The 17,779-nt window shown below is 40.9% G+C and overlaps 2 protein-coding genes and 1 long non-coding RNA gene across 3 annotated transcripts; 2 read left to right on the forward strand and 1 right to left on the reverse strand.

Annotated features, from left to right (window-relative positions):
• Positions 1-6,759: 6,759 nt before the first annotated feature.
• LOC116386380 (uncharacterized) lies at positions 6,760-7,701 on the forward strand. Its single transcript, XR_004212963.1, has 4 exons — positions 6,760-6,882; positions 7,155-7,258; positions 7,373-7,457; positions 7,598-7,701. It is a non-coding gene; the product is annotated as an uncharacterized LOC116386380 (long non-coding RNA).
• A 319-nt stretch (positions 7,702-8,020) lies between these two features.
• LOC116386390 (CAP-Gly domain-containing linker protein 4) lies at positions 8,021-10,314 on the forward strand. The gene is made up of 4 exons (XM_031852537.1): positions 8,021-8,102; positions 8,201-8,342; positions 9,079-9,318; positions 10,179-10,314. The coding sequence occupies exons 2-4, from the start codon at positions 8,215-8,217 to the stop codon at positions 10,234-10,236; spliced, it is 426 nt and encodes a 141-aa protein (XP_031708397.1). The 5' UTR covers positions 8,021-8,102; positions 8,201-8,214; the 3' UTR covers positions 10,237-10,314.
• An 809-nt stretch (positions 10,315-11,123) lies between these two features.
• zc3h12aa (zinc finger CCCH-type containing 12Aa) lies at positions 11,124-17,433 on the reverse strand. Its single transcript, XM_031853217.1, has 6 exons — positions 17,332-17,433; positions 15,986-16,434; positions 15,388-15,527; positions 13,662-13,896; positions 13,381-13,487; positions 11,124-13,257 (listed from the first exon to the last, which is right to left on the reverse strand). Exons 2-6 carry the CDS (start codon positions 16,357-16,359, stop codon positions 12,227-12,229), a joined length of 1,887 nt encoding a protein of 628 aa, XP_031709077.1. The 5' UTR covers positions 16,360-16,434; positions 17,332-17,433; the 3' UTR covers positions 11,124-12,226.
• Between the last annotated feature and the right edge of the window lie 346 nt (positions 17,434-17,779).

Below are 17,779 nucleotides of genomic sequence, written 5' to 3' on the forward strand. Positions count from 1 at the left end.
CTGGGTGGAAGTAGTGGTTGTTATACCTCCGGAGGTGGTCATGGGGGACTGGGTGGAAGTAGAGGTTGCTGTGCCTCCGGAGGTGTTTATGGTCATGGGGGACTGGGTTGTGGTGGATGCTGAGCCCCCGGAGGTTGCTGGGATTGTGAGAGACTGGGTGGTGGTGGCAATTGCTGTACCTCCAGAGGTGGTGGAGGTGGCAGACTGGGTGGTGAGGGTCTCTGTGTTGCCACTGGCTGTTGAAGAGGACTGGATGGTGGTTGAGGTTGCTGCTGGTGCAGATGTGGAGCTGGTTACTGTGCTTCCAGAGGTGGTGGGGGGCTGGGTATTAGTGGGGTTTGCTGTGGCTCCAGAGATCATTGTTGTGGCTGATATGGGGGCAGCAGTGGAGGTACTCATGGACATCACATTGATCACTTCGCCTGACACTAATACTGATGGCAGAAGTAGTCCTAACAGGAGGAGGTGCAGGATGCCTGTGCAACCTGCTATTTTAGGAAACATAACAGGAAAATATGTATTTTAGTATATGGAAACCAGATGTTAAATTATTTGCAGTAATTTGCGTTATTTTGGCACTTTTCATAATATCAGGGAAATTGCATACGTCTTGAATTGGTTACCTTAAAAATATACACTGGAATAATGTCTTAAAATGGTGTTAAGGTAAAAAGTGTATTGAACGTTAACAATACAAATACTTGTCACTTAATACAAATAGTGAACTGGAAGACTAATACTTTTTTTCTTTTAATCCATAGATGGATTTCATTCAATTTTGCACAGAAGTACAAGGTGCCCTTAGGATAAAGCCTACTGATTTTGGTAATTCCATGTATCGCTACAAAAGGTTGATATTTTTGTTTTTTCGTCAGCAAAAAATTGCCAGTGGGTTTAGAGTGAACTGGAAGGCTTATATTAGAAACTTTAGCCATGCTAGCGTCTGAGGAGCTCTGAAAAGCTGCATGTTACTGACCATAAATGTGTTTTTGTTCAACTTTTAAATTGCTCTTCCATCTTAAATTGCCTCTCAGCTGAGAGGTTTCCTGCAGCTTGTCAACCAAGCTCAGTATTCTCTTCTCACGATGATGTTGTTTCACTGGTCCACTCCTTTAATGCACATTGTTCTGTCGTTTTGGATAAAGCGACTACTAGCAAAATAAGACTTCTCCGTCACTTCGTCCCCCCCCCTGGTTAGCCTACATAGCAAACAATATTCACTTTACAGTACAATGATGCTTTGGATATAAAAGAGCACCCAACAAACTAGATATTTCAGGTTTCAACCTTACAACAGTCATGTGGGAAATTTTCCCTTGCTGTACAGATTGACACATTTGTGACTTTGGGCTATGTAAATAAAATTCACTTGACTATACAGATAAGGTTGCTTGAAAAAACAGATTCACTGTTTCTACTATGTACCCTTTTATTATACTAAATAAAATAAAAAGGGGTTCCTGGCCAAGAAGGTCAGCATAAAAGTTTCACACAAGCACCACCTAAAAACACAGATAACAGACCTAAAAAACACAACAGCAAAATGTTAAAACAACATTAAAACATAAAAAACTCTAAGCCTTAATCACTCTGAGTGAGAGTATATATGCATAGGACCACTGACACTGATTTTAAATAAGCAAATGCACACTCATACCTGTGTCCTTTATAAAAGTAGTGGAGGCCATTATCACATTGGCAGAAAGGGAGAGAGCTCTTTGTCCAGCCTGTAATGAAGTCATGTCCTGGTAAAGGGAAGCCTAAAACATACAATTAACATGAATGGAACAGCTGACAGATGTTCTGCTATAATTTCCACAACGTTTTAAACAGACACAATGACAACTCTCTGCTCGCAGACTAAAACATAATTATGGTGCGGACAAAAGATCTTCATGGTGGATGGTGCTGTGGGCACAATTTATGTTCTTTTGATTTGTGAACGCTAAGTCATCTGTGGTCTCTTCTGTTTACGATCCTCTAGTTGTTGTGGTGAAACTGAGCTCATAATTGTTTGGTTGAGTTAAGATACATCATCATTAATTTCTTAAGAGATTTAAAGCTGCACTTTTTTCTCACATAAGTAAAACCTAGAACAAAATCTTCGGCCACAACATTTTAATTCAAAGCATAATAAGCAATTTTCGTCGGTGGTCATCCCGTCATGAGGTCAAGATTATTTCTGTGCGGTGACACACACTTATATCCCGTGTCTCTGTTTGCAGTGGTTTATCAGTGAACACAATTAAAATGTGTTTGTTCCTCCATCAGTCCCCTTGGGAGAACCGCTAAGCAGCAAGGCTTGTTTTTTCCCCTCTCCCTAGCAAGGCGTCCTTTGGGCTCTACACCCTAGAAACTGAGTGACAACATTGGCCATGTTGGCTTCCAGGTGAAAATGCAGAGTTTAATTGGAAAAAGAGAAGAGTAGTTTTCTTAGATGATATTCAATTTTATATATGTAGAGTGCATCAAGTGGTGTGTTTAGGTGCTAAATTCTCATGCTGTGAATCGCATCTTCCTGTTGGTCGAGTTACATAAACTCACTATGTACACTTACATCATGTGCATCACTTACATCATCCTCAACAGCATCACCTGCTGTGTATATTCATAAGAGACTATTTATGAAGGGAAGGTTAATGAATGGTGTCTGTATGTTTCCAGAAAGGTGGAGACGCTATCAACAGAAAACCTCACAATGTTTTGTGAATAAATTTGTAATCAGCTAAAATAGGATAATTTTAAGGACATTGTTTATGAGACTGAAAAAGAACACAATTATAAGTAATCTTCAGAAAATAAGATACAAATTATATAAAAAAATAGAGGGAATTCTTGGATTGACTCAAGTTGGTGATTGACTCATTTATAACATTCTGATAATGCATATGCAGAATAACATTTTTAACAGAAACTTTAAAACATCCCAGATAGCACAGCATTCCCCTGCTGTATCAATCACTGGCTACAATAGTGCCACTGTTGTTGACCTGCATCACCCCGTGATTACCTGTTAAGCTGAATTTAAATCATACCGACAAAAATCATCATATAAAATCAGTAGCGTTTCTATTAAAGTCCACTCACCTGTGGTGCACTTTGTAGAGATTTTTTTTTGTCAGCTGTGGTTGAAGTGAATGGGCTCTCTCTCTCTGGTGTTCCCTTTCTCTGTTGCTCTCTGTCACCTCCCCCCTTTCGCTTCCTGCTGACAGCACTAGAGTGGCAATATAAGAAGGGGAAACTCTCACCTGCACAGCTATACTAGTGTGAGAGGAGGAGACTAATGGTTGCTGGGTGGGTCTCAAGATGCATCAGAATTGATGCGGTAATAATTCCTGGTGAAGGTACTTTGGAAATTTTTCATAATGTGCTGGTTAAATTACAGCATTATATGTCAAAACTGAAAGCGCTTGATTCATAAATGACATCTAAAGTCAGTCATGTATGTTTTCTTTCTTTCTTTTCGTGTTTTTTCTTTCTTTCTTACTGTTATGATGTCATAGATTTTGTTCTTATTATAAATGCTTTTATTGTTTCTGTTTTTACCATGTAAAGTGTCTTTGAGTGCCTTTTAAAGCGCTATATAAATAACATGTATTATTATTATTATTATTATTATTATAATTATCCCATTATGACTGGTTATGAGTTTTGACCTGGAATCTGGTCAACGAAGAGGGATCAAATTATATATTTAATCTAAATGCTCTAATTTAGTGTGATAAATAATAAAAAACACACACTTAGTAAAACTGTGCTACATTGTGTTGTGCTACATACACACAACAGGTAAATAAATAACTTTTAATTACCGTTTCTACCTTCAGCTATCAACCATTTGATACCACATGCATGCCAATTCAACATAAAAGAAGATATGACATTACAATACATCACATTGTTGGGTTGCTTTGGTAAAGGATAACTTAGTGCAACCAATATTTAAAGATTTACTAAAATAACTCAGTGGATTAAGCCTTTGTGAGTCTATAAGAGTACAGGTGAGATTTCAGTGCCCTGCGGGGTGATTGTATAGGGAGCTGGTTTCTGTCCGACACAATGTGAAATCAGACCCCCTCTCTCTGACAGCCATAAAGCCTCCACAGACTACAATCACCTCTTTGTGGCCGAAAGAACGTAGAATTCTTGGGCACGACACAAAAGGCACTTGCACAATTCAGGTGACAGAAGTCCTCCCTTTTTTTCATCGCAACTTCATGAAACACATGAAATGTTGTCCGGCGTGTGTTTCTCATTAGAAAGATATTCAGTTTGAGAGAAAATTCTTTATGTGGTAAGATCAAGTCTAGATTCGAATTGTATTTGTAAAATAGGCTTGTATATTATTCACATTTATGGAATGCTCTAAAGGCAGAATATGAGCTGTTTATTAAGTAAAGACTGTTCATCCAAAAGACTGGGTCTGTCATCTGGGCATCATCACTGTTGCTAGTGGGGTGAAAAAATGACGGCTGTGACATTTAAAAGGGTAGGTTTGTATTTTTCAATTGTCTTAAAATATGGACATATTCACATGTACATTGAAAGAGTTATCAGTAGCTGTTATTGAGATCCCCTCATCTTTCCATTGGAGATGGGACTAAATCAACAGATATATTGTCTTACTGTCCTCCTTTCATAACCTAACATGCCTCCAATGGTAAAATATAAATTCTCCTGAAATATAGTCATCTTTTCACTGGACTAGAAACTGTGGGAATGGTTAGCGTTTATGTGCCAACACAATTGCAAACACTGCTGTTGGGTATGCAATTGTATAATTTACCAATAACTTTTTCAATGTACATGTAGACATTGTTACGATGTACTTAGTTGGACCTAAACCCAGGACAAGAGGTAGGTGAGGTGATGAGGAAGGTTTATCAACTGGAAGCAGGGAATGAAGATTGGATGTGTGGGGAAGAATCCAGCAGTTAGTTTCACAGGTTGTTGGGGAGGACAGTGACTAGAGAAACGAGGCAGAGCAAGGGGAGGCGGCTGGATGGGAGTGTGGCGAGACAGCAGACAAACGGTAATCCTGCGGCACAGAGTAGAAGGTTAGAGCAAGTCAGAACAAATTAGAAACTACTAAACCAGAATGCGCACACAAAATTCCAATCGGCCTAGAGGTCGAGACTACAACTGTAGCAGAATCAATGACAAGATGATGCGCATATGGAGAACAGGAGTAGATATACTGTGGAAATGAGGAGTTGATGGGAGGCAGCTGTGGGGGACAGGTGAGGTGAATTAGCCATAAGCAAGAGCATGCCAAGAAGGGAGCCCCACCAACACACACAGACATAGATGTGAACCTATTCTTTACATACAAGGATGCAAGCAAAACTTTAGAAATCCTGACTCTACCAACTTTTAGCGGATAGATACACCGTCTTTATTGTCCCAGGAGAAGATTTGTTTTCACCCACTACACATACTGTTTATCCTCAAATATGCGTGAGAACATATTTACATGCATGCAGTTGTTTATTTACACAGACTGCTATAGCAGATAGGACACATTTGGTTATCTTCCCTAGATATCACAGAAGGCATAATTTTTAGCAGTATATCCATGTAAATATTCTTATCATTTGCATAATTCCAAAATGTCCTCTACAATGCCACAAACTCACAGACAAACGAGTGACTTTCAGTAGCTTTGACAACTCAGCTATCATTGTTATTGTCTGATGCTGGGGATGTGGTTTTTAAGGTTTGGTTGTTTGTTTGCATACATGTGTATGAGGACATGACCCGAGATGAGAGAGTGTTTTTCTGCTTTTCTGAGTGAAACAGAAATACCAAGCACACCTGAACACAAGCTGACCATATTAGCGCTGAATTTACACGCCTATTCACGCACAACGATTAACCATGTAGATATTGCTTTGTAGGCTCACATCTCACTTGAATGCCCAGCTTTGCTTTGAAACCAAAGACTGTTGTATTATAATCAATAGGATAATCAACAAGGAAAAAATGCTTCCCCTTTTCACAGTTGAGTTCCTAACAGTGAGACATATGATGTTTTGGATTTGTATAAAGAAGGTCTGGGTTTCAGTCTCACTTACCTCATTTTACTGGGCAAGGGCCACATGATTATAAAGCGTCTGTGCAATGTCATATACGAACACAATGTCTGGAAAAACATTTTTAACCCAATGCCAATTATTTAGTTCATCAGAGCTCTCCAACATTGTTTCAGGAAATGAATGATGTCAGAATCCACAACATGAGGAATATATCACAATGGATGAAATATTTGCATTGCCTGGAAACATGAAAAGAAAACAGTGTCCACACAGACGACAGCAAGGCCAACAGTCGTTTAGTGTGCAGGCCGTACGTAGTTCATGCTCTGACACAATTGCAAAGAAATGAAAGTTAGAACAAGGTGAAACTTCCAACTTTCAGCTCTAATTTGAGAGTATGTTGTAAATTAAATGGAAAACCAAGTGTTTTTTTCCCAACATTTGTTTATTATCACTTCAGCTCTTACAACTGAATCAAAAGACAGACGGAGCAGATGGATGCTGACACTGACTCCTCCTTCCTCCAACAGAGGTAACATTTGCACTGCATGTGGAGGCTTATTCACATTGTTTATAGATAAGGCTCAGAAGCCCAAATTAAGCAGCCTGGATGCAACTGGACTGTGTAACTGCATGACTAAGAGGATTAGACCAAGATTTACCTTCCCAGCAGTCGTCAGCAGCACTGTTCACACAGACGTGGTGCATAGCAACAGGTCAGTGCGCCACATTAGCATTCACCATGGACTAGGACAGAGACCCATTGAGCAGGAAGGGGAACTGTCGTCTCCTGATGACCCCACATGGGATTGTTTCCTCCAATCCTACAGTTGAGTTTCTGGCAAAGGTCAGTGTCCAGCTCTGTCTGTTCATTTCCCAACAAGTAGGCTTCCATCCATGTTTTGATGTGTGTTGGTGTCGGTGATAGCGTGACAGTATCCAATTACAGATGGCATAGCCGTCTTTCTTTAGCAGCCTACAGCTAATCCTTTGGAATCATTATACAACGGTCCAGTAAATCTATCATCAATACACGGTAATGTTGAGATCAGTAACATTTCAGATGAATTACTTTACTCCATCACTGTCAATTCACATTAACAGTCCTTCTTTCCCCAGTCAGAATATCACAATGTGAGGTGAACATGCTTCAACAATATATCCTGTGGACAGCGTTTACATGGACATTCAAGGGGATACTGTGCACCTGCAGGTTCCTTTGGGTGAATGTTTGCTCTGTGAAATGTGTCATTCATATCTGGATATCTAATTATCAACACATTTTGATAAGGGCTGGTTTTTATGGTGGATATAAACCATGTTTATTTGCCTTTTAGATATGCCCATACAATGCAATCAAATTCTTGCCAAGGGAACGTCACATGATAGAGGACACAAGCCGACAGCTGAAACTATTTGTGGGTAAGGATGACTTTCAGTATCCCACAAAAGGAATTGTTATGATGAAATATCTATCAAATCTATCAGGGTTGAATTGTTGTATCTAGTCTATCTGCAGATAGAGATACAATGTGATGACCACATTTGACTTCATTTGTCAGGATCTGAAAGTAAAGGCATTGCAGCCATACCAGGCAGCCCCAACCGTGCAACTGCCCTTCATAAAAGACTAACCAAAACCGAAATGGAGATACTGTCACTGAAAGCCAAGGTCGCCTGTGAGAGAGCATCATGGGAGAGGAGGTTTGCGGAGCTGCAAAGAAAACAGGAAGAGCTACTTAATCAGGTGTGCTTGCGAATGTGTGTGTGTGGTTGAAGTTGTGCCTATGACTTCGGAAGAGGTCAAGGACATATTCAATCATTGACTTAAGTAGCAATAACATGGTAGAAAAATACTCCATTCTTGCATCCAAAATTTAAGAACTTTTGGAACAAACATTGAGTAAAAAGTACTTCATTCATTTCCACCACTGGACTTCAGTAATGATAACTTGTCTCCTGTTCCTTAGCTGGCCTCTCAGGCTGGAGAGTTGGTGACAGTGGGTGGTTGTGATGAGCATGGAGAGTCAGGGGTGGACAATGGAGAAGCATTTGAGGAGTGTTCAAGTAAATGACAGTAATACACACTGGGCTCATTTAGTGTTTTTATATATTCATGCTTTTGAATTCAATAATAATGTCAACTGCTCGTTTCTAATGAACAGGTGGTCTCTCAAGAATGATGTACCAACACAGAGGGTCAGAGGTGTCGTCAAGAGATGACACTTGTGCAAGCAGTTTGTCAGGCAGCCAGCTATCCTTATCCTTGGCACTAAGCTCGAGACCTTCCTCCTCCACAGCCACCAGGTGCAGGCATGCAGCCATTAAAGCAGTAGTTTGACAAAGAGTTAGATGAGAAGACTGTTCTTGTGCGGCACAAATTAAGCTCCAACAACTCCTCTTAGCTTGATTGAGCACAGAGACTGCATGGGCACTGGGAAACACCTTTAAAGCTCACTAATCATCACCAAATGAATGATGTGTTTAATATGGACAAAAACCAAAACGTCAAAACTACATTTTTTTGCCCTTTTGGGTTGTGTACAAGACTAATTCTAATAGTCAACCACATGACCCCTTGTAAAATGTTTTGGCTCCTTTTTTGTGCAGATTAAACAGAGGATATTCATTGCAAATTAGTGAGCTTTACTGGTAGTTGGATATTTCTATCTTTGGACAGAGCCAAGCTTGCTGTTTCCCTGTTTTCAGTCTCTGTGCTAAGCTAAGCTAACCGGCGGCTTGCTATAGCATCATATTTGCTGTCCAGACATGGTCTTTCTGTTGGAGAGGTATCAGACTTCTGATGCTAACTCTCCAACAGAAAGTGGATGAGTGTATTTCCCAAAATCTCAAACTACAGATGTTCACAGATTGAATAAACATTATTTTATTTCACAATAAAAGTTAGGTATTTGTAGTAAAGAAAGAAAAGTAATTGTAAATTATTCAATATCACGGATGTTTCTAAAGTTGTCTATTGAAGTACTTTAGAATTGATCATGTCTCTTTGTTGCATTACTGACTGTACCCTCTCTTCTTCCAGTGTGGGATCATGGAGGACGTCCAAAGGCCCTCACCGGGTGTTTGTACCACATTCCCCCATGGACCTGGAGCTGGGTCACCGGGTCAGGATCATGCTGCCATCTGGACGGATCAGCACAGGAACGATTCGTTTCCTGGGTCACCTGCAGGGGGAGGCAGATCTCCACCTTGGGGTGGAGCTGCAGACACCTGAGCACGGATTGCATGATGGCAGCCACGGGGGACACAGCTACTTTGAATGGTAACTGATCTCATTTTCTTACTGTGTGTGCACAAGCAACATGAAGCCTTCCAATGCGTCTTCAGGGTGTGTAACCCTGACATTCAGTGCTGCGCTGGGATTTATTGTGTTCACCACTGCGTCACTCATATATCACACTGCAGATTTACACAGTTCATTTAAAAGAACTTGTAATGTTCTGGCAAGATCATCTTTTATTAAAGTAATATTTCAAAAGCCTGGGATAAATACATAAAATCACATGTAAGAGTCACTCCGTATGAAGGCCTCACACTGTGACCCATAGGTATTCAACAGCCAAACAATGCCTCCAGACACACTTGAGCAACTCCTGTTAAGTGAGACACTTGTCAGCCTAAAATTACTGAGGCGTGAACTTGGTATGTTACGTCTAAACTCATTTGCCTACAGCAACAACACATTTTGAAATCAGGGCTGAAATGTAGTCTTTTCTTCATAAAACCGGTAGTCAAATACAATACACACATGAACTATTGTATCATACACATGGATAAATTAAATGAGTATCTTTAAAAACACTTATATGTGCCTGTCCAACATTTACCTTTTTAACTCAAGAACGATTTTATTTTAAAAGTGCTCAATTCGAAATTCAGAGCATATCTATTGCCTCTACTCGGCTCTCATGCTATGTCAACAAAGCCCAGAGAAACTCGGACTACAACACACACAGAGGATGTGTGACTTCATTATCTGCTCATCACCCTGCAATATCTTTACATTGCAAATAGTTGTTTGCTTCTATATTAATGCTCTGAATATTGTATAGAGGACCTTTAAATTAACTGTTCACATGGCCATTATCAATATTTTGTTATTTCTGTTTCTGTCCTTTGCAGCAAGCCTGGCTGTGGTGCCTTTGTACCATTCCACAAACTACTGATGGCCTGGGAATGACAGAAGTACAGAAGGACTGCCGATGGAGAACTGCCCATCAGGATGCACAGAAAGAGGGCTAACAGAGTGCAGAACAGTTATTATATGGATGGATTTAATAACTAATGAGAATAGTCTTTGTATCAAAGTATAGACATAAAACAGGTGTATTTTCCTGTCTGTTATTCCCAATAAAAATACCATGTCATCAAGTGCTTCCGTTGTGTGAGCTTGGACGGTCAGTATTGTTGGTGTTTCAAAAAGTAATTGCTGTTCTTTTGTTGAGTTAGTCGGTGGACTCGTCTGCTCACAAAACGAGCAAAACAGTGTCTTAGTCTCACGGAGAAATGCTGAATTTCAGGCTCAGGTTTGGATAACCATAGGTCTTAAAAACCAGTTGAGCACTGTGAACAACATATATTTTTTTCTTGCCGTAAGGTAAATGCTCAGACATGCTCTCAATGATGACCGCATGTTACTGTTTAGTAGGTATAATGTTATCCATGTTCACATGTTAATTTAGCGGGTTAGCGTGTTAATGTTCAATAATTAGCACTTAACACAAAGTACTGCAGGGACCGATGGGAATATCATTAGTTTTACAGGTATTTGGTCATAAACCAAAATAGTCAGGGAATCAAAGGGATTACAATTCCTCCTCTGGGGACCATGAATGTGTTTACCAAAACTCACAGAAATCCATCAAATAGTTGTCCATCGAAACTGTGTCATTCAACACTTACTCCAGAATAGCTGACAACTTTGTTCAATTGATGTCAGTCTCTCTCTGAGTGCACACACACACACACACACACACACACATACACTAACCTTTACCCTCACACAGTGGAAAAAATAAAACAAGTTTCTATTTGGTCAAGCTTGCAACATGAGCTGAAAAGCATTTATTAAGTTGTAAAACCCTTGTGATCCCCCTACTTTTTTTTCAGAAAAATGGTTGTAGTAGGCAGGTCTGTGTGTAGGAGGCATAGTTGTGAAATTTAGTAAGAGAGTTTGGTAGGAGTCTTAGGCAATATGGTCTGATGTAAGCATGAGTCAGTGGAAACGCCAAGCTTCTCAGAAACTTTGGAGGCATATTTACAGAATTAGCTAAGATCAAGAAAGACTGGTACAGCACTAACCTATCTGAAACACATTATATCAGACACTTTTATTTTTAGAGTATATTTTATTTTATTCCTAGTTATGCAAACTATGCATTTATCTCACAGTATACATTTACTTAGTTAGTTTCTAAGGGAACATAAATCTGCATGTTTATGAGAATTAAACTCCACATTTTTATTGTCATTTTTCAATGGCACAGTGATCCAAATACACGTGTAGTATTACAGCAACACTTGTTCTGAGAATGTTTCATGAAACTGATGCTAATTACAGGAAAGTGCGGTAACACACCAGCAAATTCCTTTTGCTAGTTTCTAAGTCTTCTTCTCAATTTCCTTGTTAGGTTAGGTTTCATTATAAATACAATGTAGGAGCCTGAATGCATTGGCCGGCCACAGCATATTGTCATATAGTGTAGCTACACCTCACAGAGATAATATTGAACAACAAGCTGTTCTGGAGAACAATAGTGAAATTAAAAGAAAATCTAATACTTTATACAGCCTTTCCTTATTGCACGAGAACGTATTTTTGGAAAAAAGATAAAAATGTATCACATTTGACACAATATGCATCAAAAGTCAAAACTCTAGAAACTCAGTCCTAAATATTTTTTGGTCAAGAGGCACTTTACATCCAAAACATTGGATAATAGGGTCACATTTGAGTACAATGTCATTCAAATGCACTTAACAGAATGCAGAAAGGCAAATTGCACTTCTGTAACGGCACATCTTTTCAATTAGATTTCAAATCATTCAACTATAGACACTTTCAAAGCCTCTCAGGAGCTTCCTCATTTGCTATGATAGAGAGTCAACACGAGTATCATGTTAGTTCTGACGGAGGATGATGCCAGAGAAGAAAATAATCAGAGGAATTATCAGAATATCCCTCTCTGAGCCTTCAGGTTAAGGATCTCTGCAGCCAGTTTCTCTGCATTCATCACATGTGGAAACATTTCCATGACTGTATCCACCTGCTGCGGGTTGAAGATGGCTTGCAGCTTCTTGCGGAGTTCCAACCTTTGTGGGTCGTACGCAGCAGAGGACGACTGTTGTTGGCCCCAGGAGTGGTACTCTTGGCCTTTGTAAGAGCAGTTGTGAGGGTTCGATGAATGGACCGAAGAGGGCAGAACACTCGATGTCCTGGCTTGGGGCGGCCCCTGAAAGGGATCGGACCAGTAATGTTGCTGATGATGTGGGGCTCCATTGTAATGGAGATGGCTGGGGAGGCTGTTTTGGTGCGGCACACCGGCCGGGAACATGTGAGAAGGGTAGGTGTCGTATTTGGGTTGTCCCTTGGAGTCCTGGTCTCCATGATGTTGCTGGTGAGCTGGTACTATGTGGGAACAGCACCTGCAAGACTGGCTGGTGTTATTTTTCTCTAAATGCACAGGGGCATGTCTGGGCCCAGGGAGGGCACTTTGCTGCTGAGGCCTGACCCTGTGGGAGTTGCTGAGGCAATGCGAATAGTCAGAGTACTGACTCTCATAAGAGCCAAGGCCAGAATCCAGGTACTCGTGAGAGAGGTTGGCATAGTAATGATTTGGCATGGAGTGCATCCCAGGCCACTCTTTATGACACTGGCTTCCTGTTACAGGACAGGGTGTATGATCTTGACTTTTTCTAGGATCCTCCCAGTACAGTGTATTTTCACGAACCTGACCGGGATGTGAGTAACTTTGCTGGTCTCTTATGTGCTCTGTTTTAGAGTCTTTAGGATGGGAAAATGCATTGTGAGCAGGTCCAGGATCCGACTGAAGCTGCCTGGGTGATAATCTGGCATTCCTCTGTTCTTTTACAGTGGAAATCTGGGCTTTCTCTCTCAATTCATCAGCCAAGGACAGGTAGGACTGGTTTGACCGCTCTGGGTGGTAGAACTTACATTTGATACCGTAAGTGCACTTTTTGTCTGAGGAAAACAAAAACGGACACACACATACACATAAGTTACAGGTCATCTCATTTGGGAACCAGTTTACTTCCTTGTCCAAAACCTCTGAAGGAATAGAGCTATATGCTAATCACACTTTACCATAAGGACAGAGCTGTCTCTTTTGCTCTGTAGGCAGCGGCTTCTTCCGAAGGAGGTTGTCAAGACTGGGGCCATGGCGACCCAGAGGGTCATCTGGGGGCATGAACCTGGAAAAAAAGATAAATACTTGTGACATATCAGCTGGGTGCTACATAATATTGTTTCCCTGATTACACCCTTAAGATGCAATATGCCCTCTGGAACCAAATTTAAATAGCATTCATGGAAGAAAAATGTGGAACCTCACATGCTCAGGAAGAAAAAATGGGCTAATTGCTTACTTGTCATTCACAAAGGAGAACATGAGGAGCCTCTCCTCGATGCATTTCTTCCACTCAGGTCTCTCTCCTTGGAGGTCACGGTAGGTGTCATTGGATACAATCACTCCATCGGACTCATACGCCAGCTTGACAATGAAGCGATCATCATAGCAAACCACTCGCTTACCACCGACCCGGCGAGATGGAGTGAAGACCACTGTTTTCCGTTTTTCAAGCTCCATCAGGATGTGTTGATCTGAAAGGTTCAAACAGTCATGAGTCAGATGGCTGTGGAGAAATAGTGACGAGGAGTTAATTGTATTGTCCTTTTTGTTAAAAGCTGTGTATATATATAAAGTGATATATCAAAAGCCCCGGCAATCAATCACAGACAAAAGACATACAAGGTATCACCTGTACGAACTATCTAATATTCACATAATATATCACTCTAACTGCAGTATGACTGATTGAAAACATAACACACACACTGTAGGTTCTTATTACACATGTAAGAAGTGAAATGAAACATGAAACTGGTATGAATCAACAAGAGGCCAGGTTACATGAAAGCTAGGCATGTGAATGGCTGAGCTACTGCCTGACAGACAATACACACAAACACTTGAAGGCCCTTTTCTAACTAAAGTGCCTCTCAGTCTTCACTTAACCTCTTGCTGTAGATGACTGACAGCAGTAAACTATACTCTACAAGCAGAAGAAAGCTGCACTTCCTGATGGGGCTTTCCCCAGGAATGACTGCGAGCCAACTTTTACTTCCTTGTTCACAAATTTAAAATAGATTAGATGAGAGGATGCATCCAGTTTTAAAAGGATGGTCCACCCTTCATTATATAGTTGCTGTTGGAGATGAGGTTAGATAAGTATGAATAGCTTGAAACCATGATGCATTAGGACTGAATAAAATCGATGGTGTAGATATGATATCAATCTGGCTTTGTCAGATACACCCAAAAATGTTCGGGACTCAGCTGTCTGAAATGTAGAGCTCTTTTGTGTTCTACTGCTAGAGATTATAACACTGTACCCACACGGAAACTATTAGAGCAAATTGTTCGTAGTGTATGACCACACTAGCTGTTGTCTTGGTTTCGTCTGATAACATAACTTAGCAGTCAATTGGGTAAACCTCTGTTTCACAATCTTAACTGTGTTGCCTCATAGCTTTGGCACAAGTTCAGTAGTTCTGCCTCAGACAACATTGAAACAGTATCTCATGGTTATTGTGGGACTGAATCTCGGATACAGGAATATGTACACCTACAGTTTCAGAGGAGATTTGGTCATAATCACATTTCTTTAAAAAAAAAGAAAAGAAAAGCTCAAAAGGAAACAGTGTCCTCAAGGACAAAGCAAAAGAACCACTGATTCCTGGAGTTCAACATTTTGGGAAATGTGCTTAACACGATTTACAGATGACTAATCAACCATAATATCATGTTTACAGTGTACTACTACTATCTCCTGTATGCTAAAAGTGTGAATGCCTGTGCTGTGGCTATTAATAAAAAACCCCAGCTAGTTAGCCCTGCTGACCAGCTTGCCACTCGAATTTCATGACTGCAAGGGTCAAGAATGAAAAATAGGTTAGCCTCTGCTTGGTTATGGTTTATCCAATGAGATCGTTTCTGCTTTGAGTGAAAGGTGTTTTGTGAGGCTAAAGTGACACTACTCTGCTTGATGAGAACCATCTGTCTGCTTGGTCGTACACTTCTTGTATCCTCACCTGTAATGGGGCCATCCGATCTGGGCTGCTCTTTGCGCCAAGAGGGAACAAACACGGTAATAGTATCATGACCTCTGTCCAGAAAGAAGTTCACTGCAAGCTGGATGCCACGACATGAGAACACTTCCTTGTTGCCATGGCTGTAAAAAGAAGATGCGTACAAATAATTTGCCTATGAATGAACATGAAAGGGAAAAGTACAACTTCAGTTGATCTGTGTAAACACCCCACGCCTTTGAATGTCTCGGGCTATTACTCCCTGTGAACGTCCTGTATAGCACTTCATATCTATTGAGTGGTGGAGATTTTGAGGTGTGTGCCTAGGTATTTGCATATTGCAGCAGCAGCTTTACAGAAACATGCACAGGCAGGGTGGGGAACACCTCTTTTTAAAGCAACACAACGATGCATATTTCAGGGTCAGAGTTTAAGGACGCCATGGCAATGAGTGATCGCAGTGTGATACGTTGTCCTCAGGTAGACAACACATGTTGCCGTAGTTCAAAGAAGTAAAACATAGCTTTGAAAATGTCAATTATGATTTAACTAAATATTCTATGATCCCTTAAAAGAGAGAGAAAAAGTTTATCAAAAGTACCTCATTGCAACATTGCTGCCGTCAATAACAATGGGCCTCAATTCTGTGTCCGTGTTCTTCCGGTCCCCGAGTTGTAGATTGATTCTGCAGGGTCCAAGAGCCCAACTAGGAGGCAGCAGTGGGTCCATTTGGCCCGTGCTTATCTCATCACCGTCAGAACCGGACATGCAAGGTGCCGGGCCGGTCCTGCTCAGAACCAGCTCTCCCAGCACCGAGTTTGTGTCTGTGCTCAGGCCCAGCTTCCTCAGAGCAGCCTTCACCTCTACTGAGGAGTAACCCAGTTTCCTGAAGAAGTCCACTCTGAGCTGGAGCTCCTCGCTTTCTGGTTCAAGCAAGTCCAACACTGGGCTCTGGCTGGAAAGTGCCTGATCCATCCTGGAGCATCTGGGCCTCTTTTCAGCAGCATAGAAGACGTGTTACACGGCTTCGGGGTGATATTCATCAACTGACTGAAGGAAAAGGATATTCATACAAGGAATACATGTTTATTTGACATAATTTAACCTTTAGTTTCCCCTTTTTCTTTCACTTTTGTATCATTTCCCCCAAATTCCACCTGGCATGTCTTTGGAAACTCTGACATCTCCACTAGACTGAACAAAAATCAATCAAACCAAATGTGAGAATTAGCTTCGTTTGTTGTCCTAAAATGACAGTAAAGTGAATATTTCCGGGTTACACAGCCTCAGGGTGAAATAGGCAATCCCCCATTTGTGGACAAAACGACCCATTTGTTGCAGCAAACTTGGGCTCACGGATACCGTGATGCACAATTTTTCTGATGCTTTACAGACCAAACGATGAATTGATTCATCAAGAAAATAATTGGCAAATTAACCTATCATTAAACTTTTCATCAGTTCAAACTTTATTTGCCTTTATTTTAAGTACAAAGTATTTACATATCTATACACACACCAACAATTTCTATTCTATATATCATATTTTAGTGTATCTTATAAAAGGTACACAATGTAATTGTCACATTTGAAAATGAGGCGTTAAAGTCAAATGGAAAGGACTCGCCCACCACACAGTATCAGGTGTAAGAAGCCCGTGCTCCTTGTGTAGCCTGACGTTAGGCCCATAGTATCCTGTAAAGCCCACTCAGCGTCCCTCTCAGCCTGTTAAATGAAGTCAGCTGGTCATACCAGGAGAAACACCGCTTCACTGCATGGACGTTATGTCACTTGTAACATAAACACGTAACAATCGTCCCCGGCTACTTCAGAGGACATCTACCTGACTGAGGCTTCCGACGGGGCATTTCCTCTGCTAACCGACAGGCATGTTAGGTAAACTCCATTCCTCGTCAACAAAATCTCAGAAGCGAACCGACAACTTACCTCCACTGCTCGTGTCTTTTCTCTTCGTGTTCCGTTTGTCCGCAGAAGTCACTCACAACTCCCGCAAGTACAGTAACTTTGACGCGGTTTTGACTTCATAGTACCGCCCTCTCAGAAAATGATTTCATGCCTTTTCCTCCTGCTGACGGAGGCATGGTGAGCCGTGACATATTTGCATAAAGATTAGATAGGGTGTTTCTTTTTTCTTTTGGCCGTCAGTCATTCACGCTCTTGGCTACAACACCACTCTATTCTTTGAGTGTCTGTGTCTCGGCAATTTGACATCGCCTTTGTTGTTGCTGTTGTCCCTTTAGGCGATAATATATTGGCAATAAACGCATGGTCCAACTTTACTTAACCATGGAATTAAATGAAATTCACTCTTCATTTGCTGTGATAAGAGGCATTATTAATGCAGCACCTAAAACAAAGTCAAAATCAAGATAAT

Source organism: Anarrhichthys ocellatus, unplaced genomic scaffold (genome assembly GCF_004355925.1).
Source record: "Anarrhichthys ocellatus isolate YVR2014 unplaced genomic scaffold, GSC_Weel_1.0 scaffold13, whole genome shotgun sequence".
Taxonomy (NCBI): Eukaryota; Metazoa; Chordata; class Actinopteri; order Perciformes; family Anarhichadidae; genus Anarrhichthys; species Anarrhichthys ocellatus.

Coding starts and splice junctions, on each gene's coding strand:
- LOC116386390 (XM_031852537.1), top strand. CDS start 8,215: ATGATGTACCAACACAGAGGGTCAGAGGTGTCGTCAAGAGATGACACT. Junction 8,343..9,078: donor TCCTCCTCCACAGCCACCAG/GTGCAGGCATGC, acceptor CTCTTCTTCCAG/TGTGGGATCATGGAGGACGT. Junction 9,319..10,178: donor GGACACAGCTACTTTGAATG/GTAACTGATCTC, acceptor TGTCCTTTGCAG/CAAGCCTGGCTGTGGTGCCT.
- zc3h12aa (XM_031853217.1), bottom strand. CDS start 16,359: ATGGATCAGGCACTTTCCAGCCAGAGCCCAGTGTTGGACTTGCTTGAA. Junction 15,528..15,985: donor GGCAGCAATGTTGCAATGAG/GTACTTTTGATA, acceptor TTCTTTTTACAG/CCATGGCAACAAGGAAGTGT. Junction 13,488..13,661: donor TTCTCCTTTGTGAATGACAA/GTAAGCAATTAG, acceptor CTTTTTTTCCAG/GTTCATGCCCCCAGATGACC.